At 36.3% G+C, this 25,281-nt stretch overlaps 3 protein-coding genes across 3 annotated transcripts; 1 reads left to right on the top strand and 2 right to left on the bottom strand.

The window, feature by feature from the left end:
- Positions 1-452: 452 nt before the first annotated feature.
- LOC117338887 (M-phase inducer phosphatase-like) lies at positions 453-10,109 on the top strand. Its single transcript, XM_033900251.1, has 9 exons — positions 453-458; positions 3,008-3,214; positions 7,568-7,726; positions 7,928-8,008; positions 8,407-8,553; positions 8,744-8,995; positions 9,317-9,441; positions 9,617-9,734; positions 9,974-10,109. The coding sequence occupies exons 1-9, from the start codon at positions 453-455 to the stop codon at positions 10,106-10,108; spliced, it is 1,230 nt and encodes a 409-aa protein (XP_033756142.1). The 3' UTR covers position 10,109.
- Positions 10,110-14,296: 4,187 nt separating this feature from the next.
- LOC117339069 (MAP kinase kinase skh1/pek1-like) lies at positions 14,297-19,030 on the bottom strand. Its single transcript, XM_033900439.1, has 2 exons — positions 18,706-19,030; positions 14,297-17,990 (listed from the first exon to the last, which is right to left on the bottom strand). The coding sequence occupies exons 1-2, from the start codon at positions 18,981-18,983 to the stop codon at positions 17,732-17,734; spliced, it is 537 nt and encodes a 178-aa protein (XP_033756330.1). The 5' UTR covers positions 18,984-19,030; the 3' UTR covers positions 14,297-17,731.
- A 341-nt stretch (positions 19,031-19,371) lies between these two features.
- On the bottom strand, positions 19,372-25,048 carry LOC117338886. The gene is made up of 7 exons (XM_033900249.1): positions 24,950-25,048; positions 22,791-22,952; positions 21,887-22,066; positions 21,533-21,619; positions 20,842-21,045; positions 19,775-20,561; positions 19,372-19,568 (listed from the first exon to the last, which is right to left on the bottom strand). The coding sequence occupies exons 1-7, from the start codon at positions 25,046-25,048 to the stop codon at positions 19,372-19,374; spliced, it is 1,716 nt and encodes a 571-aa protein (XP_033756140.1).
- Between the last annotated feature and the right edge of the window lie 233 nt (positions 25,049-25,281).

The following is a 25,281-nucleotide window of genomic DNA, read 5'->3' as shown; positions in this document are numbered from 1 at the left end:
TGATTAAGCATATCAAACTTTTTTTTAAAATTCAGACCTGTTCTAATACTTATTACAAGCCGACTCTTCATTTATTCAAGGACCAATATCGATCCTCTATTTATTCGAATTGTATCTTATACCTCTCTTTAGTTTAGTATATCTTATTTAATATTTTAGCATTACTTCCTTATTCCCACTTTTAAGTCAATAACTATATATGTCTAGTTTTAGAAGGACGGGGCTATATGAGGTAGTTTTTTTTATTCATTTTCGGTACATACTGTTATATATTACTTAATTCATATTTCAAAATGTTGAACAGTATTTACCTTTTCTACATATCATGCTTAATAATAAAATATCTTGAGCTTTCTCCAAAGAAAACAGACCGACGTACAACAAGCATACCTTCAATTCCAATATCACCCAGACTGCTGGACTCTCGGAATGACAGCACGCGCGGAGTCGTCATGGCGGTAATTGATTTTCCTTTGGAATCACAGAAGGCACTGTCTTTGATCCGTGTGTTCGTGAAGTAAATTAAAATCCACGAACAGGTAGATCTTGTACAATGACTGAAGGAAATCCTGAGCTTGTTTACCTGGAAACAAGACGCAGTAAATTATACGATGAATAATAGATGGGTAATTGAGTCCCAGAGGCTGTAATGACATCGCAAAGTATGTCGGCAGTGACATTTTATCGCTCGTGCGTACAGTTTTCACTGCCAATACGAATTATCAGGACACGCGATCAAGGTGACACTGGTTGTCAGATCACATACTCACTAAATAGTTTATAATTGACATTGTTTTTCTGAATACTATCTAGACATTCGTGTATTCGTGGTGTTTAAATGCTCTGCAAAATAGTTCAGTATTCAGACTTAGTATTATCGGTTTAATTCCGATCAAATTAAAATCGTAGGTGGCTTGATGCTTTACCAGTTACGTTCAGACAATACCACTCTCCAGTCCATTGCCTTCGTTTCCCGATTAATTCCTAAGGACTTTGAGTTCGAACTTGAGGACTTCCACGCAGTTGTTGTACCAAGGGAATTAACTCGCTGTACCAAGGGAATTAACTCGCTGTACACAAGGCGGTGAGTTGGCGTTACTTAAGAAATAATTAACGATGATTCGTGTATTATTGCAGGATATACAACGAGGACGAGGATATTTTGCAATTAAATTAATAACGAAGGCCGCAGGCCTGAGTTATTAATTAAAATTGCAAAATATCCGAGTCCGAGATCCTGTGGTACAAATGGTATGAGTGTTATTGATCATGTATTGATACCATTTAGTATATTTTCTGTAGTTAAAAAAAATCCTAATTATCCGATTATGCTCCATTGCACATTGGAAATTCACTGTGTTTCTCTGAACGCCAACATTTTGAAGTTACCTGTAGAGCAGTTTGTTTTGATAGTGATTATAGTCTTTTTCCAAAAAGGAGTCTCAATGGCAACAGGTAAATTTACCTGTAAAAGTTACCTGTTGATACTCACCTGTAGGTAAAATGAAGGGTTTAAATTAAACATCACGTATTTATGTGTGTATTGTTTTTAAATTAAATATACCATTTCTAAAAAAAAAAAAAAAAATGCAATACCATATCATATTTGTGAACATGATTTTTATGTCAAAAATTATCAATGTAATTTATCAAAGTCTTAAAATTAAAGTCTTAAATTATAGCTGTTTCCTCCCCCCAAAAAATGTTTATTGAGATAAATGAAACAGTTAAATATATGCAGCTTTATATAGAAAAGTGTGTCCAAACAGCAATATACATATACACTCTGTACATATAGGTTGAGTGCGTATACGCCATGTGAAAGTAATTAAGTTGTGTTGAAACTCATCTTATTTTGTTGTGTCAAACTTATTCAGAATTAAGAGTTACATATATAAATTCATAATTTTACCGCCAACCATGGGTTTACAAAATAACGGAACTGAATAGTATTAACTTTTTGATCAATGATATCGATGGCAAATGTTTTCGGATTATTAAAAATTTGTACAATCGTATCACGGCCAAAGTAAGTAAAGATGGTGTATTCTCAACTGTATTTTTGAGTTCTTCCGGGGTCCGACAAGGCGATAATCTATCTCCGTTTTTATTTTCACGTTTTCTTAACGATTTAGAAGATTTTATTAAGTAACAAAATTGTAAAGGTTTGTCTTATATATGTGACAGATTAGAACAAGAAATAAATATATATATTGAAATTGCATGTAATGCTGTGCACGGATGACACTATATTACTATCAGACACTGCTGATGATTTTCGTAAGCAGCTGAATACATTTTTGAAATATTCCAACCTTTGGCATCTCAAAGTAAATACCAGCAAAACCAAAATAATGATTTTGGGAAGGAAAAGAATTCCTGATGATTTGAATTTTTACATACGGTGAAAATAGTCTTATAGAAATAACCACATTTTCTAATCAGATTAAATATTGGTTTGTTATTTAATCATGATAATTGTATTTTGAATGAAATTTACAGATTGTTGTCATTATAGAAACTTAAAAAGCTTATCCTCAATCTAATTGGCTAGAGTTTGTAAAACAGAAACTTTTTGAACTTGGATTGGGTTTTATATGGATGAGACTTGCTCCTCAGTTTATTACCCTTGATCAAACAACGTTTAGAGGATCAAGCTAAGCAAACTATATTTAACTCTTTAAATATTTCTAGTAAATGTGATCTGTATAAGTATATAGACAAAAGCAAAAACAAAAACAAAACAAAAAAGACAAAAAAAAAAAAAAAAAAAAAAATGATGTCATTACATGGTACATTGTATCATATACTTCATATATTTGTTGAATGCGGGGACGTACAAAAAGCTGAAAAAATACAATTCTGATATATGCCTAGTGAAACACAGGTAAATCTCAGGTGACTGTACAGGTAAAAAAGGACATCTGATATGAAACAGTATATAATTGCATCCCCATTGTTTCCTGAAACAACACATATCTATTGTTAAAAAAAATTTGGCGTTCAGAGAGAGAGAGAGATCTTTATTAGCACTCAGGCAGAACACCCCGATGGCGATGACGATGACGATGACGATGACGATGATGTACCTGTGTATAAATGGAAGGCTGTGTACCAATATCAGTTTCTGGAATATGTCAAAGTTAACATATATTTATTAAAGGAACCAGTTTTAATCAAAGATGAACTGAATCAAGATTCGGTTGACACCTTTGTAAGTAATTTTACTGAGGTTTTACTTGGAACAATGAAACCCTTTTCTCTAAGAAATTCGTCCAATAATAACACTGACAAGTCCCCTGCTTAAGTTTATACCCAAACCTCTAGTGTAGAAGACAAACCCTGGTTTAACGATCGTGTTGAAGCTCTACGTAAGCAATATCTAATTGCGTTGAAGAATTTCAATTTTAATCAATGTTACTTGACGCACACTGTCCTTACCCGTAAGAAGAAAGAATAAAAATCCTCGAAAGTAAATAAAATAGGCAATGTCTGAGTGCCGATGGTGATATGCCGGAGTATATCAGAAAACACAGCCCCGGGTCTTTTTATACGAAATTTGGTAGGAAGAAAGTTAAAGCACTAGTGCTAAATGATAAGCAATTATATAATCATTTCAAAAACCTGTCCTTTGTCCAGTAAGATATAGTGATCCAGCCCATAATGACGACTTTGATATTAAATTGTACTGATAATGACACTGTTTTTGATGAATAAGATACTCCTATTTCATTCAAAGAGGTCAAAATGTTATTCGAAAATTAAAATATGGTAAATCACATGAACCCCATTGATTGCTAAATGAATGTTTAAAAGCTGGCGGGGAATTACTTTATCTACGATATTTAAATATATACTAGAATCTGGTTATTTTCCTTCTAATTGGTCGTCAGTAATGTTATTCCTGTTCATAAGAGAGGCGTTATTAATTAACCTAATAATTTTAGAGGTATTAGTTTAATTAGCTGTCTTTGTAAACTTTTTACTTCTGTACTAAATAAACGTATTTAAGATGTAAGTACAAAACATGACCTTATTACTGATGCACAATTCGGATCGTCCAGAACTAATTAATTGAATATCTAGACGTCCACCACCCCCGGGACCACTCACAAGCCACGCCCTTCAGTGTCTCTAAGCAAAACAAACCTGAGTAAGTCCACTTCTCCATCTCATAGTCCGTACTAATTACGGCAATCAGAAACACCTTCGGGTGGTCAAGCGGTCAAACACCTGGTCATTTCTGTTTAATTATCCTCAAACTCGGTACGTCTTCCTAAGTGTTTTTAAAACTCAGATGATTTTAGCAGACAGGGTCAATTCCATACAACAACTTCAGAAAATTGCAATCTTATTCAACTGTGCTCGAAAACCTGACACGGTCCCCTGTCATATATATCTAGCCCAACTATATATATACGTAGTTCCTCCACTAAAACTTCACTTATACCGGTCCACTACCACATACCTTGGCAGTTCTACATCACAGAAAGGTAACAAAAAAGATAACCTATAGAGCATGCAAAAGTTTTCATGATTTTAGAAAAAAATACATAAAACCATTTTACTGGCGCAAACCGTCGATGTACAATGTATAAACTTATCCAATTGCTGTGTGTCAGTAATATTGTCGGAATTCGTAAGTTAGCCAGACATTTATATGAAGCCAACAAATTCACAAAGAGTGTAATTAGCATATAATAGGCATGTCATCTGTATTATATATTTTGTTTGTGTTCCGGTTTTTAATTCCGGAATTAATTGGGCCGTGTTCTCCGCCATTTTGTTTGCGTGAATTGTTGTATGTGGTCATATATGTATCTTGGAATACTACAAGTATATGCAATATTGCATTTGGAAATAGATTGAATTGAATTGCATTGATCTGAACACAGATATTTAAATTTAAATTTGCAATTTTCAATTAATATATTATATTTTCTGAGCACGAATACTTTCTCTTTATAGAAGAGTGTGTACATAATTATATAGTTCCAATGATAAGTAATTTGAATGTGTACAAATCAACATGTAATTTTAATATCAGATAATCTTTAAAACCGACATATCAACTTTATACAAGGGAGATAACTCTAACAAAAACACAAGGCTTATGATACTAATAAATCGATAAGTGAAATAAGACTGTTTATCTAGAAAATCCATTCTGGCTTCAGTTTGATTTAAATAATGATTATATATATATATATATTTGTCAAAAGTAAATTTCAATTTTATATTTCATAAAATACCCAATGAGGAGATAGTTACATTTTACGTATGTCGCGTGGAATTAAACTTCACCGATTTCTTTAACACATTTAACATCCGCCGTTATATCTATTATAAGTAGGAGAATTTCCTGTTAGGAGTGAGAGGTGACTATAAATGTAAAACCATTAACATTATTTACGAACACACAGTAACATGAATGTCGACACCTCACTTAAACTGATGAGCCAATCATCTTGCCTCTCTCGGGTATTTATTTAGAGGAGATCTCCCTCTCTCAGGTATATATATAGAAGATATCTCCCTTTCTCGGCTATTTATATAAAGGAGATTTCCCTCTCTCGGCTATTTATATAGAGGATATCTCCCTCTCTCATGTATTTATATAGAAGAGATCTCCCTTTCTCGGCTATCTATATAGAGGAGATATCCCTCTCTCGAGTATTTATATAGGGGAAATCTCCCTTTCTCGGGTATTAATATAGAGAAAATTTCCCTCTCTCGGCTATTTATATAGAGGAGATCTCCCTCTCTCGGGTATTTATATAGAGGAGATCTCCCTCTCTCGGCTATTTATATAGAGGAGATCTCCCTCTCTCGTGTATTTATATAGAGAATATCTCCCTCTCTCGGCTATTTATATAGAGGAGATCTCCCTTTCTCGCGTATTTATATAGAGGAGATCTCCCTCTTTCGAGTATTTATATAGAGGATATCTCCCTTTCTCGGGTATTTATAGAGAGGAGATCTCCCTCTTTCGGGTATTTATATAGAGGAGATCTCACTCTTTCGAGTATTTATATAGAGGAGATCTCCCTTTCTCGGGTATTTGTATAGAAGAGATCTCCCTCTCTCAGGTATTTATATAGAGGAGATCTCCCTATCTCGGCTATTTATATAGAGGAGATCTCCCTTTCTCGGGTATCTATATATATGTTATCTCCCTTTCCCGGCTATTTATATAGAGGAGATATCTTATATAATTTGGTAAAATCCTAGATCAACGTTGCTCCGTGAATAAATGACAACTTGGCTTGCCATACTTTTCTGTCGACTGCGTTAGATATTGTATACAGTAAATTGGCAGATTTGTTAGATAAAAAAAAAAGCAAAAAATGTAAATAAATTATTGAATTTACCGCATTTTTGTAATTCAGAAGGCGGACCAGAAGTGCCAATAGCCTCTCCAGATCTGCTTGTTATCTATATAAAACATATATATATATAAGAAACAAGTTTTAGTATACACAACCCGTGGGCCTGTGATACGTATAAATTGTTGACGACTCTGGGGATAACTATATCTAATCTGATGTAGATTCGAACTCTATACCACACAACAGGTTTTGGATCAAAGTCGTACATAGCGCTGTCCCACGGGCAGTTGAGGACGATTGTGGTAGGGCATTGTCACCGCTATTTACGGTACGGATCCCGGGGTGGGGTTATTTGTCTGAACTGATGATCATTAGCTTAGGTCAATGGAATCGATAATCTGGTAGATGACGGCGATGATAGACGATATTACATTGTATGGGATAATAACAATACGGTTCCCGGGGGTAGGGCCATACTGTAGCTGGATTATAATGTCACGGTCAGTATTGCACGGTCTGGTCAGTAGGATTACAGCAATCCGGTCAGCTCTATAAAGGACGTTGTGACATTAGAGTGGTCAGTCCAGCTCTTACTCTCCGGCCTGAAAGGTACTGGTCTCACCTGCTTTCAGTAGCTAGGGCATAATATTTTCTGGAATATCAATTTGTTCAAAATGTCTCGAAGATTGAACGCCAAACACATTATGATATACTTTTTTTTTGTATATAGCGATACGCATCCAACGAACATCTGTTTGCTGGGATCTAGTACCTATATTGGACCATAACATTTATTACTTACTAGACCATATACTTGTTTATATATTTGTATATATTTTACTGATTTTACATTTGTTTTATTTACAGAATTTCACAGAATGGAACACTCTGACAACAGTTTTGGGGTATGTAAGACTTTGGTTAGACCCTCTTTAATAGTGTTGGTCTTAGAAAGTTAAAGAAAGTATTGATGAAGAAAATCTTATTTTATATTCCTGCTATAGTCTCACAGTTGTAATGTTTTCGTTCAAAGTAGTCCAAGGTTTAAGCTCTAAAAGTAAATAAACAATATAGTTGTCCTTACTTCTTCCGATGCAATCAATGGCTAAGTAGACGAGATAGTAAAATTTCATTGTCTAGAAAGCGTTGGTTATAAATTATATCGTTCTATGTTCAATAACGTAATTTATCTATATCTGTTTATTTGACGTTAAAGTAACCTCTTTATTGTACTACAGTTCAATCCCATGGCCCTATTGAAGTTCGGCGATGACGAAGAGTTAAACATGGATTTGACAGAAATCCTCACCCCACGGGCTAAGACTTCTCTGGCCCGGCCAAAATCCTTACCTTCCCCGGACATGAATGATGAAGACTCTGGACTAGGGATGGATTTTGTAAGTATTTCTGATGTCATATATCAATATTATCTAGACCTGTGTTGAAATAAGTTTAGATATAATCTATTTATTATGTATTATGTATTATATATTATGTTATTAATTTATATTAAAATAGATTATTACAAATGTACAAAAAAATGTATCATCATTACAAAAACGAGTAAAGTATTAATAAATTCTTTGTGTTAATTTAAGGATGAAATGTTTGAAAACAAAAGATTTTCGGTCCATGACGAAACTCCATGCCTCTCACAGACTCCAAATATCCTAAGACAGGTAAGACAGACAAACTTTTTTTTTTGTATTTTTCCGTCCGCGGTTAAAATATTGTTTCTGAAGATCTCTTGAAATACATGAGATATCTAAATATACATTAGATATTTGAGATGCCCATTTCAAAGAACATCTGCCGAACTGAAATAGTTTGTGACAAGTTCCATGGGAAATAGAATGCAGTTGATGGCATAGACATTTTTTTAATGGTGTAAACCACAATTTTTTGGAATCTTTCAAAGATATTATTTAATTTGTGACGTCACTAAATGTAACTTGAAAACGCCATGTATTTATGACGAAACATTTGGACATTACAGTTAGCTCCGCGAAGTCTGTGCCGTATAATTCGATGTGTTATATATAATTATATGATGTGTACAATCTCCCTCATTGTTTAGTCCTACAGTGTCCGAAGATCTTTGTTCGAGAAATCCAAGCGTCTCTTTGATGGCGATGACGACGGATCCATTACCAAGAAACCACGACAATCACAGAAACCAACTACGTCATCGTCACGTGTTCTCAGCAAGTCACTGTCATTTGGGGTACGCAGACAAACTTTACCATAATAGGCAGATCTTTAAATAGCTGATAACATAAAAGAAAAAAAAAGTTTATGAAAAACCTCCTTCTTGCGGAATCTTACATATCATAACCATACTTTTATTGAATAATTCTGTAACGGGGAGAAAACGTCCATTGAAAAAATCTAACATGGTTGTCTCCAAATTGTAGGATCGTCCTGCTGAAAATTCATTCCATAACGTCATTTCCGCTGTTGAGCGATTGGTCGGGGAAGACAATCTGACAGGAAATGGTGAAACTACATACAGTTTACCCACAGTTCCCGGCAAACACTCTGACCTTAAGAGCATCACATCAGAAACTATGTCTCATGTTTTGGCGGGACGATATGATGACGTCATCAGTAGCTATCGCATCATCGACTGTAGATATCCTTACGAGTATGACGGCGGTCATATCAAGGTAGGTACAGACATGAAGCGACTTTAATTAACTAATATAATTATTGTCTAAAATCTAAACTTGTTAATCATCTGGTTATTTACAGAAAGTAGGTGTGTCCAATTTATTTTTGCAATTTTTAATATTATAAAATATTGTTATTTTGAACAAATTAATTACATCATTCCTTGTATCATATCTACACGCACTACTAATAATTATATTGCAATTGTTAAGAGGAACAGGGACGTATCTCCTGGAGATAAGTCACTGTTCCTCTAAACGATCGGTATCGGTATATTTAACAATAAAGAATAATATATATCTTTACTTGGCCTTTAGAATGCTGAGAACCTTTTCACACATGACCACATCAAGGATATTTTAACATCCCGCACATGTGCAGAGGGCGAAAGACATATCCTTATATTCCATTGTGAATTCTCTTCAGAAAGAGGTCCAAAAATGTAAGTAATTATTTTAACTGTTTTAAAATCGAGCATCAATAACTGACTTTCTCGTATTGTGAGTCAAACTGTTTGACTTATGATCTCAATTATTCGTTTACGATTTCCTGGAAGCTAAGATGTCTGGAAAACATTATACCAAAAGTTTATAATCAGAGTTGTTTGCTTTTCTCAGGTCCAGGTTCCTCCGTAGCAAAGACAGAGAGCTGAACAATGACCGATACCCATTTTTGAACTTCCCGGAAGTGTATCTGTTGCATGATGGGTACAAATGTTTCTACCAGACTCACAAGGTAATTAGTTTTCCAACAACAAAATTTATTTCTTTAATTATGTTTTTTTTCATATTGTCGCAAAAGTTTAAATTGATAGAACGAGGACAATTTATCCGTTAGAATTCAGTAATCATAACGTCATGGTAAAACGTTAGTATAATCTTAATTGAAGCCTTTGTATTCAAATATTGTGTCACTATTAGTCTGAATATTAATATTTATCTTAGACTCACGTGTAATTATCTGTATTTTCCTAGGAATTATGTGAACCAATCAGTTACAAGCCCATGCTTCATGAAAACCATGTCGATGATTTACGTCACTTCCGCTCCAAGTCAAAGTCCTGGTGTGCAGGCTCAAAGAAGAGAAAAAGTCAGCGTAAAATTCTTTGAAGAAAAAGACCAACAAATCTTTTTTGTTCAGACACATCCATGATGACAACTTCGAAATGAAATCCATATATTTTCACATAGTGCTGTTTTGTAAATATAACATTACTAATGTTAGTTTGCAAACTTAATTTTGTTATTGATAAGTAAATTGTATACATGTAATTAATATTCTAAAGAACGTTTGATATGTAATAGTGTGTTGTTGATAAATTTGTCATAATAATAGATATTATATCATTGTTGAGATTTGACTATCAATGTGAATAAATATATAACCAGAGAGTTAGCGTTCTTAGTCTTTACATACTATAGGTCTACATTGATCCGTTATCAGTACATAGATATTGATACGGCCTTGGAATAGTTATGAATCTCGGCAGTTTAGATGGAGACTGTTAGTAGGTCTAACGACGAGGGGGGAGGGAGGGGGTGAGGGTTATGATTTTCTCCAGACGAAGCTTTTCTACAGAAAACCGTTCTTATCTTAAGGCATCGTTATCAACAACAGACCCGGTATATGACATAGTAAACTGCATCAAAGGTTTACACAAAAACAAGTTAGGGAAATGCGTTTGTTGTACTGAAGATGTGTGCGAGCCATCCAGCATTGGGCCAAGGATATGTATCGTCAGCTTGAGTTCCTTGAGCATTTAAATTGCGCTCGGATTTCTAATATTTTGATACTAACTGGTGTACTGTATCTACTCGGAACACCTCGAAAACCCCCAATCAGGATAAAGTAACACGAGACCACTGGACGATAGACTTCAAACCACTAATTCATTAATTATTATAGTAGATTAGCTTCTGATCAAATCAACCCTAGCAATCAGGATGAATTCGCCATGAATGAAAATAGCAATCATGGCTATCTAAATTGATATATATTCTCAAATAAAGGAATAGCTCGGCCCACTCCCTGTAGCAAATGTATAGGGATACACCGCCCCATCTCGGTCCCATCTCTGTAGCAAAGGTATAGGGCTTTCTCGGCCCCATCTCTGTAGCAAAGATATAGGGCTTTCTCGGCCCCATCTCTGTAGCAAATGCATAGGGCTTTCTCGGCCCCATCTTTGTAGCGAATGTATATGGCTTTCTCGGCCCCATCTCTGTAGCAAATGCATAGGGCTTTCTCGGCCCCATCTTTGTAGCAAATGTATAGGGCTTTCTCGGCCCCATCTCTGTAGCAAATGTATATGGCTATCTCGGCCCCATCTCTGTAGCGAATGTATAGGGCTATCTCGGCCCCATCTCTGTAGCGAATGTATATGGCTATCTCGGCCCCATCTAGGCCCCATCTCTGTAGCGAATGTATAAGGCTATCTCGGCCTCATCTCTGTAGCAAATGTATAAGGCCATCTCGGCCCCATCTTTGTAGCAAATGTATATGGCTATCTCGGCCCCATCTCTGTAGCGAATGTATAGGGCTATCTCGGCCCCATCTCTGTAGCGAATGTATATGGCTATCTCGGCCCCATCTAGGCCCCATCTCTGTAGCGAATGTATAAGGCTATCTCGGCCTCATCTCTGTAGCAAATGTATAAGGCCATCTCGGCCCCATCTTTGTAGCAAATGTATAGGGCTATCGCGGCCCCATCTCTGTAGCAAATGTATAGGGCTATCTCGGCCCCATCTCTGTAGCAAAGGCATAGGGCTATTCCGGCCCCATCTCTGTAGCAAATGTATAGGGCTATCTCGGCCCCATCTCTGTAGGAAAGGCATAGGGCTATCTCGGCCCAATCTCTGTAGCAAATGTATAGGGCTATCTAGGGCCCATCTAGGCCCCATCTAAGTAGCAAATGTATAAGGCTATCTCGGCCCCATCTCAGTAGCTAATGTATAGGGCTTTCTCAACTGCATCATTGTAACCAATGTATAGGGCTTTGTATAGGGTTATTTCGGCAACATTTTTGTAGCAAAGGTATGGGGCTATCCCGGTACCACAGGGGCTTGGCACGATTTTCCAAATGATAGTCCATATATATATGTACTACTATAATACATATATATATGGACCATCATTTGGAAAATCGTGCCAAGCCCCTGTGCCCGGTACCATCTTTGTAGCACATGTATAGGGCTTTATCCTGCAACTGGCATCCGTATTATTGATTGATTGATTGATGGGGCTTAACGTTATTGTTCCGGTTACAACCGAGCCTAGGACATCTACATTGTCGGAATACACCTACAATATATATTTTGCTGTATTCGGCAGTAACGGAAAATAGCTGTATTTTACAATGGTAGCACGTGCGTCAATTACATTGTGGATACATTTTCACTTAAAAATGCTAATTTGCTTATTTTTTATGACTGTTGTAGGATAGAATACATGGTCTGTGTTTAGAAATATAAGCTGAAATTTTATCTCGGGGACAGAAAGACAAAAGTGGCTCGCCAAGGGTCGCCCCTCTTGTCTTTCTTTACACTTGCCAAAGACATTAACCATGACGTCTCCTTATCTCGGCCCCATCACTGTAGAACATGTAGAATCACAAACAAACATCAACTCTAACTTTTATATATGATTTTCACCCTGTTGGTATTATCTATGAATTTACAAACGATAATAACTCAATTTGAAGAATGCTATATGTGTTGAAATACCTACTTAATTAAACACAGACCCTTACTATTGGAGGTGTTATTCAGTTTGAAAATCCACAAAAAGCGATTAAAATTACATAATAAATCGATAAAGTGTACACAGATAAGAACACACATTGTTTAGAACATAACACATGTAATTGCAGTATTCAAAATCGTGACTATCATATACATTTAGTAAAATGTGTAAAATTGACATCAACGTTCAGTTAAATTAGTATATACAAGTACGTACAAACAGCTGTATTGCATATTTTGTAAATTGATATATAATGGTATAAAATACAGTAGAAATAGCTCTACACCTTTTATGATTAACACTGACATTTCAATAGTTTGCACAATCTATCTTAACACAAATCACGGAATAAATTACCGACGTGTTTTGGATATAACTGCTGTCTCAGCATCCGAAGGAATCTCAAATAATTATCACTTTGAAGATAATGAATTTCATTTCTTTGATTGCTTTCATAAAACTGTTGTTTTCTTTCTTTTATACCATGTTTTGAAATAGTTTCTATATGCCCTTATTATCCATTAAATTGTCTGTGACAATGTCTGATGTACAGCAGGCCAAGTTTACGGACTTATTCCATCCACGCCAGTGACTTACGATCTTACAACTTTTCACAGTGTGCCAGAGGATCGTATCCTGTTCTGTACAGCACGGTATGCCACACCCACCCGTGGAAGTAAACCCCACCCATTATTGTTTTAATTGTTACTGAGTTTTTGAAAATTGACAAAATGCCTTTTATATGTACAGTAGGTACACAAATAAATCCAGTGTTGATTAAAAACTAGAGATTTTCAAACAGTAAAGGTGTAAATAAATCATTTAAATTGTAACAATTGTTTAAATTATGAAAATGATTTGTTTTTTCAAATTCAAAATTTATAAACATATAGCATGATAAAGTATATTTAAGGTTAAGCACAGCTGTTTGAAATTTATAATTAAATTTTCAGTAACATGTTTGTAAAAACGCTTACAGTATTTGGGCACACAGTATTAACATTGTACATATGAGATTTTCAAACAGGTACATTTTCTGAAAGTGACCTAAATAAATTGTATGTTTCTGGTATATTGATCACTTGTAGGATGATGAAATTGGAAATGAATTCAGATAATGGTTTTGATAACAAATATTGCATTGTAAACTTTATTACTATAACCATAATTCACCCAACCAAATTTACCCAAAATTGTTAATATTTCAGTGAAAATGTCTGATGTACAGCAGGCCAAGTTTACGGACTTATTCCATCCTCGCCAGTGACTTACGATCTTACAACTTTTCACAGTGTGCCAGAGGATCGTATCCTGTTCTGTACAGCACGGTATGTCCACACCAACCCGTGGTAGTAAACCCCACCCCTTATTGATTTGAAGTGTTACTACGTTTGAACATTGACAAAATAGCTTAGATATGAATGATAGCTTAATTAAATATCCAGTGTTGATAAAACTATCGACATTTTAAACATGTATAACAATTGTAAATAAAACATTTTAAAAAGTAACAGTTATAAAAATATACAAATATATACGTACAAAATTAAAATCAACTGTCAGTTCTTTTAGTATAGATGTATAATGTATATTTCGCAAAATGAACGGTGTTGAATTAAAGTAGCATTTAGCTCTATCAATCGTATAATTAGAAATAAAAAAATATCTCGGCAATGAAAGTATTCAAAAATTTGGACCAATGTAAATAATACAACATTAAATTATTTCTGACAAAAAATACTGACAATTTCTTACAAAAAAATACTGAAGTATTTCGGACATTCCTGGTGCCTCAGGATTCAAACAGTCTCAAAGGAGCTCTAACTAACTAGTTATTTCTAGATAAAGAAACTTTAACATGTTTCGAAAATGTCATTGAATCTCTTAAAATCTTCCAAAAATAAAATATCACATCGAATTTACCCATTATTATAAATATTTCTGTGACAATCTCTGATGTACAGCAGGCCAAGTTTACGGACTTATTCCATCCACGCCAGTGACTTACGATCTTACAACTTTTCACAGTGTGCCAGAGGATCGTATCCTGTTCTGTACAGCACGGTATGCCACACCCACCCGTGGAAGTAAACCACACCCCTTATTGTTTGAAGTGTTACTACGTTTGAAAGTCGGACAAATGCTTTTAAAATTACAATAAAACAATCATTTTTAGTAAACAGAATAAAATAAAATAAAATTGAAACAATTTCCTTCGCTTTAAAAGATGCACAAAAACTGTTGCTGTTAATTAGAGTGGTATTAATTGCTACTAGCTTATCAATTGTACAATATAATTACATAATATAAATAAGAAAAGCATTAATATGTTTACAAAGTCCTGCACAATTGATTGCTGTGTAAACAAGTAGATCTAATGTTTTTTGGACAATTCCTGCGCTCGGACTTGAAGAAATCGCAATAATGATGTACCATATTATCTCGATGACCCTTGCTGACCTTTTTATTTTAATTATCGGAACGTTCCCAAGGCGCTGACATTGATCGTGTCATTGATCCCTTCTGTTTTGCAGTAGAATGTTCCAAAGAAGCTGCCATTGACTATGGCATATATTTCTTCTTTTTTTTTTTACAGTGGAATGTTTCAAAGGAGCTTCTATTGATTAAAATTGATCCTTTCTTTTTATGCAGTGGAATATCCCAAAGGAGCTGCCATTGAATGTGCCAGTGATCCCCTGTTTCGCAGTGAAATGTTCCAAAGAGCTTTCCATTGTTTGTAATTAATTACTTGTTTTTTGGAGTGGAATGTTCCAAAGGAGCTACCATCGGTTGTGTCATTGATCCCTTTAGGTGGAATATCCCAAAGGAGCTGTCATTGATTGTAATTATTCCCTTAAGTTTTGCAGTGGAATGTGCCAAGACAGTTGCCATTCATTGTAATTAATTCCTTCTTTTTTTCATTTGATTGGAATGATCCAAAGGAACTGCCATTGATTGTTTCAGTGATCCCTTTTTTTGGAGTGGAATGTTCCAAAGAGCTTGCTATTGACTCTCATTCATCCCTTCTTTTTTTGGAGTGGAATGTGCCAGCGGAGCTGCCATTGATTGTGTCATTGATCCCTTCTATTTTGCAGTGGAATGTTCCAAAGAGCTATCTTTTATTGTGGCATTGTGATCCCATCTATTTTTTCAATATAATGTTCCAACGCAGCTGCCATTGATTGTAACTGTTCCCTTATGTTTTGCAGTGGAATGTTCTAACGCAGCTGCCATTGATTGTGTCCTTGATCCCTTCTTTTTTTCAGTGGAAGGTAGGTTCCAACGGAGCTGCCATTGATTATGTCATTGATTTCTTCATTGTTTTTGTTTTTTGCAAAGGGTTATTCCAAAGGAGTTGCCACTGATTGTGCCATTGTGATCCCTTCAACTTTGCTGTTGAATGTTCCAAATGAGCTGCCATTGATTGTGTCATTCATTCCTTCTTTTTTTACAGTGGAATGTTCCAAAGGAACTGCCATTCATTGTTATTGATCACCAATTTTAGCGTTGGGATGGACGTATTTTGACAACTTCTTGATATCACTTGTATGTTCCCAAAGAGCTCTTTAGAATTGCACAATTGATCACTTCGTTTAGGTGTTTGAGGATCCCAAGGAGAGGCTAACAATTGCCCTTTGAGCAATGAAGAATTATAAAAAATCTGGTAAGGCCACTGAACTTTCTTTTTCACCGTCAAAATGTTCCAAAAGATGCTTCTGGGATTGTACCAATGATATCGTCCTTTTCCGTGTCGGAAGGCTTGCAAGCGCAATTCGGGATAAGGACAGTGATTACTTCCTTCTCAGTATCGGAATGTTCCTGACTGGTTGTAAACGGCTCTGTCTCTGACCCCTTCTTTTCATTTTAGTAATGTTGCGAAGAAGCTGTTTATTTTTTTTACTACAAATGTCTTTTTTTCAGTATCAGAAGGGTTCAAAAGAGCTGAAGATTATTCATGGTTGTGACACTGTGTTCCCTTCATTTCACTATTTGATCGATGATCTCTTTAATTTCAGCGACTTGATGTTTCCAAAGAGCTGTCCATCATTTTGCCACTATCTCTTCATTTAAATCATCGGAATGTCCAAAGAAGACTGTGTATGATAATTATGCATCTGATCCTTTTAATTTTAGTATCAGAATGTTTCGCTAGAGCTGTTCCTGATTGTGACATTAATCCGTCTAAGAAACATCGGAATGTTCCCAATAAACAGTTCATGTTTGTGCCGCTATCCTTTCTTTGTAGCGTATAAATATCCCGAAATTGTTGTGGACGTTATAACTATACATTGCCACTGTTCCTCCTTGTTTGCAGCATTAGAATAGTCCTTAAGGATTGATTGTTAGTCTGGCCAGTCTGTTTCAGTATCGTAAGAGTTCAGCATCCTGTTTACGGAATGTTACCGAAGGGCTTTTGATAAATGTGTCTCTTGTATCCTGTTATCTTCATAATTGCACAACTGTCTCCGCTTTTTCAACACTGGAATGTTCCCAAATAAATGTTCATTAATTTGCCACTAATCCCTCAATTTTCAGTCTCAGAATGTCCCTCAAGAGAGCTGTTTATGAAAGGCGACAAACCTGGGAGTTGTTCAATATTTAACCTTTGATTCTTTCTGTTCAATAATGAAATGATCGCGAAGAGTTTCCCTTGATTGTGCCGGTGATGCCTTACTTTTTAGATTTTTAATGTTCCCAGAGACGCATTCTTCACTCATGTTCTTTATGGTGTCATTGGCCCTTCTTGCTTCCGTGGCTGTTCCAAAGGAGTTTTTGTCATTGATAAATGCCGATGATGCTGTTCCTCCGACCTCTGTTTAGCAATTTAATGTTCACGTGGATTTGGTTGTAATTAACTCTTGCTCTACTGTTTAGACTCAAAAGTAAGACTTAAAGAAGAAAAAAGGATATGGTTTCAAGTGGGATGTTTGATAAATACTTCTGATTGCAGGTGGAATAAAGATAACACATGTACATAAGATATAATCCGTTATCTACAGTAAATCACTAAGCATCCTCACAATAACTGGCAGTGATGGTCGCTGGCCTGGGTCTGGACTTTTACATTGGTTTACAAGATCTGCCAACAAGTCCAAATGGAACAGTGCCATAACGTAACCAAGACTGTAAATGTCTGATGAAGGGGTGGTGGGCTCGCCTTCTCTGACCTCGGGCGCCAAATGAATACTTCTTGACGTATCGCCTGTGTACCGCTTTTCAAATCCGCAGGAGGCGTGACCGAAGTCGATGAATCTACAATACAAAATACAGAACAAATAACAAGTGGCAGAAATAAGATACATAAAGTACAGGCCACTGAGTGAATATTAATCAAAAGTGTGCAATTGGATTTTATCAAATGAAGTCAATTTTTGAAAAAGGTACTTTACTGTTACTCGAACTTGGGCTAGACACTGAGTGAATCAAAACGAATTTGAATATGCACTTGATGATTCGTAGCATGAAAGCCCAAGTACAATTTATCATTAGCTATCATTGTCTAATCATGTTATGATGATTATAACATATCGTTCTCGGGTCATTGAGAAATGTTTCATATGTTCTGTAAGCTGTTGTTGTATATATACATTTATACCGCAGAGCAAACTAAACGAGGGTTATTGAATAATATTTTAAGATTATAAACATATTGTATCATTATGGAGCTTCGAATAGTTTTATACTAATTAAAATTTAATAAAATAATAATTTCTTTTTATGAAGATCCTGAACATTTCATGTTTTTTCTGCATCTGTTAAATATCAAATTATTGAGTTGTTTGTGAAAACTTATTTTCAAAACAACCAACAAATGCGAATCCTGAAAGTAAAAATGGTCCTGTATACATGTATACGGTTTTCATTTCTTCATCTTTCTCGTTTTAATTATGTTTTTGTTATCATTTCTTCAGTTTGAATCAAATCAAACCAAAATTACTTTATTAACGGATAATACCAGTGTACTCACTTAGCCTGTAGTTCTGATCCAAAGACGATGATGTTATCATCTTTCAAGTCATTTAATAGGACATGTTTGAGATGGACACTATAGAGTCCAATGGCCAGACGAAGTGCTATAGACAATTTCTGTCTTTCATTTAGGGAATTTCCAACGAGCTTGTTTCGGAGAGTTACGCCAGACCCGACCATTTCCATTACTATTAAAAGTTTCCGTGGATCTAGGGGGTTTGGGAGCACGCCGTAAAGCTTCGGCACAAATCTTGTGCTTTTGAGAAGTTCCATCATCCTGGCCTCTGCAATTATTCTTTCCGTTTCTTCTAATGGATTAAACGGTGATTTGACTGCAACGGTATTGCCAGAAGGAAGGTGTGTTGCCGTGCAAACCTGTATGTAAAGAAGAATAAAGGTGGTCTAGAAGCTCAGGTAAATCAGGTAAAATCTAAACAAATAGCATGTACGTACGCGTCTTACAGTGGGAACATTACCACTATGTGAAATAAGATATTTCCTGAAATTCCTATGAACAATGTAACATATATATAAATCGGCCTTTCGAAAGTGGCATTTGTATATTATATTTAACTCATTTGAATATTCACAATATACCTGCCTCTTCTAAATTTTAATATTAGTAATCTGTTATATGTGTTTTAGTAAAAGAAGCAATGTTCACCTACGGGTAAGCAGCATTTCTACTCACCGCACCGAACATTCCGGATCCAATCACGTTGATGATTCCCGTGTCTTGATTTATTTGGAAAATGAAGTCTGCTATAGACAGAATGTCTACAGCAGCATCAACCGTTTCTATTTTATGTCCTCTGACACAGAAATTGTAATGGGACTCTTCGTATACATAAGACACTCCTTCTGAAAATACACAGACATTATATTATATTAGATAAACACTCAAACATACTGTATCACATGAAATAATTTGTTGTGTATAAATATTCCTGGTTTTTGTGTTTGTTTAGCCAGATCCCAAAATATATTCAGCAATTTTATGTTATACAATGTAATGTTTTGAAGTTGTACTTGTATCATTGTCTCTCATCGATAATATGAAAACTTACCACTTCTGTTTGTTGTAAATGGGCGATACCCCATCACTGCAGTACTGTGAGCGACAGGAGGCAGAACTTCTCCATACAAAGACCTATCCGGCTGGATGGCGGCAGGAGGAAGAGCTACATCCTCTGGTGATTCAATCAGCGCCATCAGTTGATATTCCAAGTCGGCTGATCTTCCGCCTGACGACTTGGCTGAAGGTATGGCTGCAGTGATTCCAGAGAGATTGCCAATCTCGGTACCGTGACCGGCGGGTGGGGGTGGTGGAACTTCCCCATACAGAGACCTTCTATTCTGCTGAATGGCGACAGGAAGTGGAGATGCGCTCTTTGGTGTTTCAATCAGCGCCATCAGTTGATATTCCAAGTCGGCTGATCTTCCGCCTGACGACTTGGCTGAAGGTATGGCTGCAGTGATTCCAGAGAGATTGCCAATCTCGGTACCGTGACCGGCGGGTGCGGGTGGTGGAACTTTACCATACAGAGACCTTCTATTTTGTTGGATGGCGGCAGGAAGAGGAGGTGTACCCTCTGGTGTTTCTATTAGCGCCATCAGTTCCGATTCAATGGCGGCTGATCTTCTGACTTCCGAGCGGACTGAAGGCACTGCTGCAGCGATTCCACAGAAACTCCCAAGAGATAATACTTCACTAATGCCGAGCCTCTCATCGCAATAAGATGTCACAGAACCTATGTCTGTTGCCAAAGAGGAAAATCTTCCTTGGGACAGTGTTAGAGAAACTGAGACAGCTGATTGTATGGCTTGCTGGATAGGTGCTGGAACCATTGGCAACTATAAAACATAAAGGAAACAATCCTTTGTTGATGTTCGACAAAAACAGAAAAAACTAACTTCACATCAGATGTTTCCTGTTCGTGTTACCAAGATTACCCCCTTGTTATGTTAGTCTTACTGCATTTTTCGTCAATGAAAACTCGGTATATATCTAACCTTACACGCCGTTTCTGTTTTCTCTTGTATAGAAAGTCGTTGGTCTTAACAATCAATCAGCATTAAGATGGATTTATCTGAGGCTTTGCTTTACATATAAACAATAATTCATTAAACATACCGAATTGTGCGAGGCAGCAATTAGACTTGGTGTGGCTGATAAAATGGTGGGTGGCACATTTGACAAAACGACGGCATTAGATGTAGGTCTCTCGGTCAAACTCACAATAGGGGAAAGGAACGCGTCCACGGATGGAATACTAGCGGCGTCCAATAACCCAATCGAAGGATTGTTCAAGGCTGAGGATTCTGGGGTCGTGATCACCTGAAGAACGAAAGATGTACCAAGCCTGTGCAAATGTTTGAGCTACGAAGAGAACTACAGCACGCACAGACAATTAACCCGTTACTAGATTACGATATTATCTATGTATTTTTATTGGTGAAATGTTTGTTTTCACCAAATCCTCATTAAATGTTGTTCAGACCTGGTTTCGACAAAAAATAAACGCTTATTTAAATGATGCAACTAATAATCAATAATCGTTTGGAATATTTATACAAATCTTGATATCAACGTCTCCTCTTTATAATATAAAAGGAAATTTTGTAGGACGTTACTAAATATTGTGAGTAGTCACTCCATGTGGGCTATGGTGTTCTACAGGGAGCAGTTTTATACGTTTCTGTTTTGTAGAGTGGGAATATGAATAACCTTTAAATGTGCATTTACAAAGGATCTCTTTCATGTGTTTTATCATTTCTTCCGAATAAACCTTCCATACAACTGAATGAGATATTGGGGTTCTTACCGGAAGTAGATTTGGAGGTGGAAGAGTGACTGCTTCTCTTGACGAACTACCGATCGACAACGTTAACGTTTGTTGACCCAGGTGTACCTGGAAGCGTAGAGTAAAAATGGGGTAGATGTGAAATAAAGAGCAAAAGAAGAATATACAAAAATGAACAGATATGGAAATAGCTTGAGCACAAAGAGAGAAGTCTTCTTTGTTTTTTTAAACCAACAAAATCTCAATTTTAAAAAAAAATCTATAATTTTTTTTTTTTTTACAATTCGACTTAATTATTTTAAGAACTTATTAATACCGAAAGAGTTTTGAAAGGAAATAATAAAAGTTTGTTTTTGGAATTGAGCAATGATGTACCTGTTGCAGTGAGTAGCTAGGACTGAAAATTCCTAGTTCAAACACGGACGATCTCAGTTGTTTCGCCTCATCGATTCGATCAAAGGACTGAGTGTTCCGCTCCTCCTCCAAAGTAGTCGTCGGTACAGCGGGGATCGGTCCAAATGTACCCATACCCAGTAAATCACGGTCTGCATATTGCTGAATTTTATAATTTTGATATGTTATTAGAACTTCTAAACTATTTCGATATACATTATCAGATTTTGCTACTTTATCATTAAATGAATTTGATCTAATTCGAATCAGCGAAATAATAACGAATATCAGTATAACAGATTATATAGACATCAAATAATCAAATAATATTGCGTTGTTTACCTTGACATTTGTAGATTCGCTGAACTGATCGAGATCAAGTTGTGGGGGGTATCTAGTCGGCTTGCATACCAAAACAATGAGATTTTCTTGGATCATGTTCCTCCAGTATGTCTGCTTAAACAGATGAATAGTAATAGGATTTAGTTAGATGTTAAAGTAATAAAAAAATACAGGTTTACAATTTTAAGATGGGGAGAGGGTGCCATTTTTTCAATGCGTGAGTACCGCTGAGAAAAGCTTTTGGTTGGTAATGATGTCTCCTTGTAGTAGCTGGTAGCTACCTCCCGAACAGCGTATGGAGACTCGTTACATACTGTCCCGAGAAAACTGGGTAAAATATATTGTCAATTGACACATCTATGTCATTAAGAGATTGCTATTGATCCAGTTTTCTTGAATAACGCAAACTGTCATAAGAAGGGATCGAGCCTCACATTCAGAATATTTTCTGGACCGAATAAAGGTTCTTGAAATGGAAACCTGATGACGGATATATCTATATCAACCAGGCTATAATATAAAAAAAAGTTGTGACCTTACTTACCCTGTCACTGTGGCATGATTTTGGTTTCGTTTGGTCGGACACCAGATGACCAAGGTCAAGAGGTGCCGGATTCCTTGTGGGTTGACAAACCGAAAGCATTACTTTCTCTTTTATCCATCCTGTTTTTGGACTGTCTTGATCATTACTTTGATTGACAGCATTCTGTCGACAGAAATTAATGTCAATATTATTGAATATTTTTGTTTTGAATACTATAAGATAAGATATAGTATAGTCATCAAGAATTTTTGTCATTCTCTACAGATATAATGCCAAATACATTTCATCTTGTTATGTATTTGAACAGAAACCAAAACGTTTGCTGGATCAAATCGTCCAATTAATACTTAGTGTAATTTTGAGACGATGTATACATGTAGTAGTTGGTGGCTACGTCACTGAACAACATACGAAAGACTCGTCGCAGGCAATCCCGAGGAAATCAGGTAAAGTGTATTGCCAACAACACGTGACTGTCGGTGACCTCATCTTCGTGAGAAATTCTAATCGATCCGAGAAGGGATCGAGCTACACACCTCGGGATCTTCAACCCAATCCATGTCCGCATGATCATATAACTTGCAATATTTAAATCTGAGGATCCGGAAAATGTGATCCACGAAATTTCAGGACAGGAAGATTGAACGCGAAGTCAGATTAATTTCAATCTATGGCGACATATTACAATAAATATATATTTACAAATGGATATGTCCTCCATGTATGTTCGCTGATAGCCTTCGTGTTTTACCATTCATCTCACTAGCTTGACATTTTAAAACAGGTCCTCTCTCGTTAATTGGGTATTAAGAGTGTGACTGGTGTGAGTAAACTATCCTGATACTATTTGTTCATGATTTAAATACTGATGAAAAGTCACAGATAAAAAATCTGATATTTCTAATGTCTTCATCGTGTTAACCGATGATACGGTCGGAATATTTACCGGTATACGGTCTCTCAGTCACGTAAAGGCGCCATTTTACTTTTTGTTCAAGTTATACCACTAGAACCACAGGGACTTGGCACGAATTTACTACCTATGGACCATACATATACATGTATATAGATACTTAGATACATCAACTTATATAGTATACTATAGCACGGACCGCGGGATGGAAATTAGTATTTAATCCCTGTGACTAAAGCTATATGTTAGGATACATCATTATAACTATAACATGCTGCTGACTTCAATTTAAGAAATGTGTGACCCCACTACGTCGTTGAGTGATATCACCGTAATAGGAAAGCGAGCAGTGTGCTTCTACCGGGGATCGAACTCACGACCCTCGGCTTGCCGGTCGGGCTAGAAGGCGACTTATCATAAACTTGCCATATCACTATACGCTGGGACTATGCCACCTTTCCGTTGTAATGGACATCGCCTAACCGTATAAGTTTCAGTTGTCATGTTTTGGTTTGGTTTGTTTTTGTTTAACGTCCTATTAACAGCCAGGGTCATTTAAGGACGTGCCAGGTTTTGGAGGTGGAGGAAAGCCGGAGTACCCGGAGAAAAACCACCGGCCTACGTGTACTGACAACTGCCCCGCGTACATTGTAGGTTTCGAACTCGCAACCCAGTGGTGGAGGGCTAGTGATAAAGTGTCGGTACACCTTAACCACTGGGCCACCGCGGCCCCCAGTTGTCATGGGACATTCACCAATTCATTATGGTGACAGTAGTACCTTGTCTATTAAATCGATTAGTGATATCACTGAAATGAAATAAAAAGTATATCGGCGCCCGCTGGTCAGCATATTTTCCGAGTAGATTCCTTGTACACATCATAGTATACTGACTTTAAATTTGGGATAAAATCTACGATTCTTCCGAAATTAATTGTATATAAACCTGATACTAAAATGAATATGTAAATGGAAACATCTATCGCGGGAATGAGGGATCGGATTAAATCTGATTTACCCAGGTGTTGCTTTAAATATTTCTTCTGAAATATTTGCATCTGAAGTATTTTTCTACAAAAAAACATATTGTGTTTTTCTTCTTTATTCAGTCTTGTCAGCATAGACAGATAAAAACGCCCAACAATTCAGTAAAAGCAAACAACAAAGCAAACAAACAAATCATTCAGAAAATATGACACTCTATACATTACAAGTATATATATTTTTGTAATTTATATAAAACTTACCTTATACTGTCTTTGAATCTTGGTAGAAATGTTGTAAAAGTTGTTGCGATTAAAATTCAGCAGTGGTTTGAAACGATCTGCGACATCAAACAGCTTCATTCTCGATTATTTCTTTACTTCGCGCTCTTCAACTTCCATTGCTGCATCTTGCGGTAGTTAGGCTTCGGCTAACTATGACGTCATGCAATTATCCAGAAGTAATCACGTGATTCTCATATCCGGGGACATTAATACTTATGACGTCACACATTGCAGAAGTACAAGACAGCTACAAATGACGTGCCAAGGTGTCTTTTTCAGGAGGAGTGGAATGAGCGACAATACAGTACAGG

Source organism: Pecten maximus, chromosome 12, assembly GCF_902652985.1.
Source record: "Pecten maximus chromosome 12, xPecMax1.1, whole genome shotgun sequence".
In the NCBI taxonomy this organism is placed as follows: domain Eukaryota; kingdom Metazoa; phylum Mollusca; class Bivalvia; order Pectinida; family Pectinidae; genus Pecten; species Pecten maximus.
This window is presented reverse-complemented; position numbering and strand designations above follow the sequence as displayed.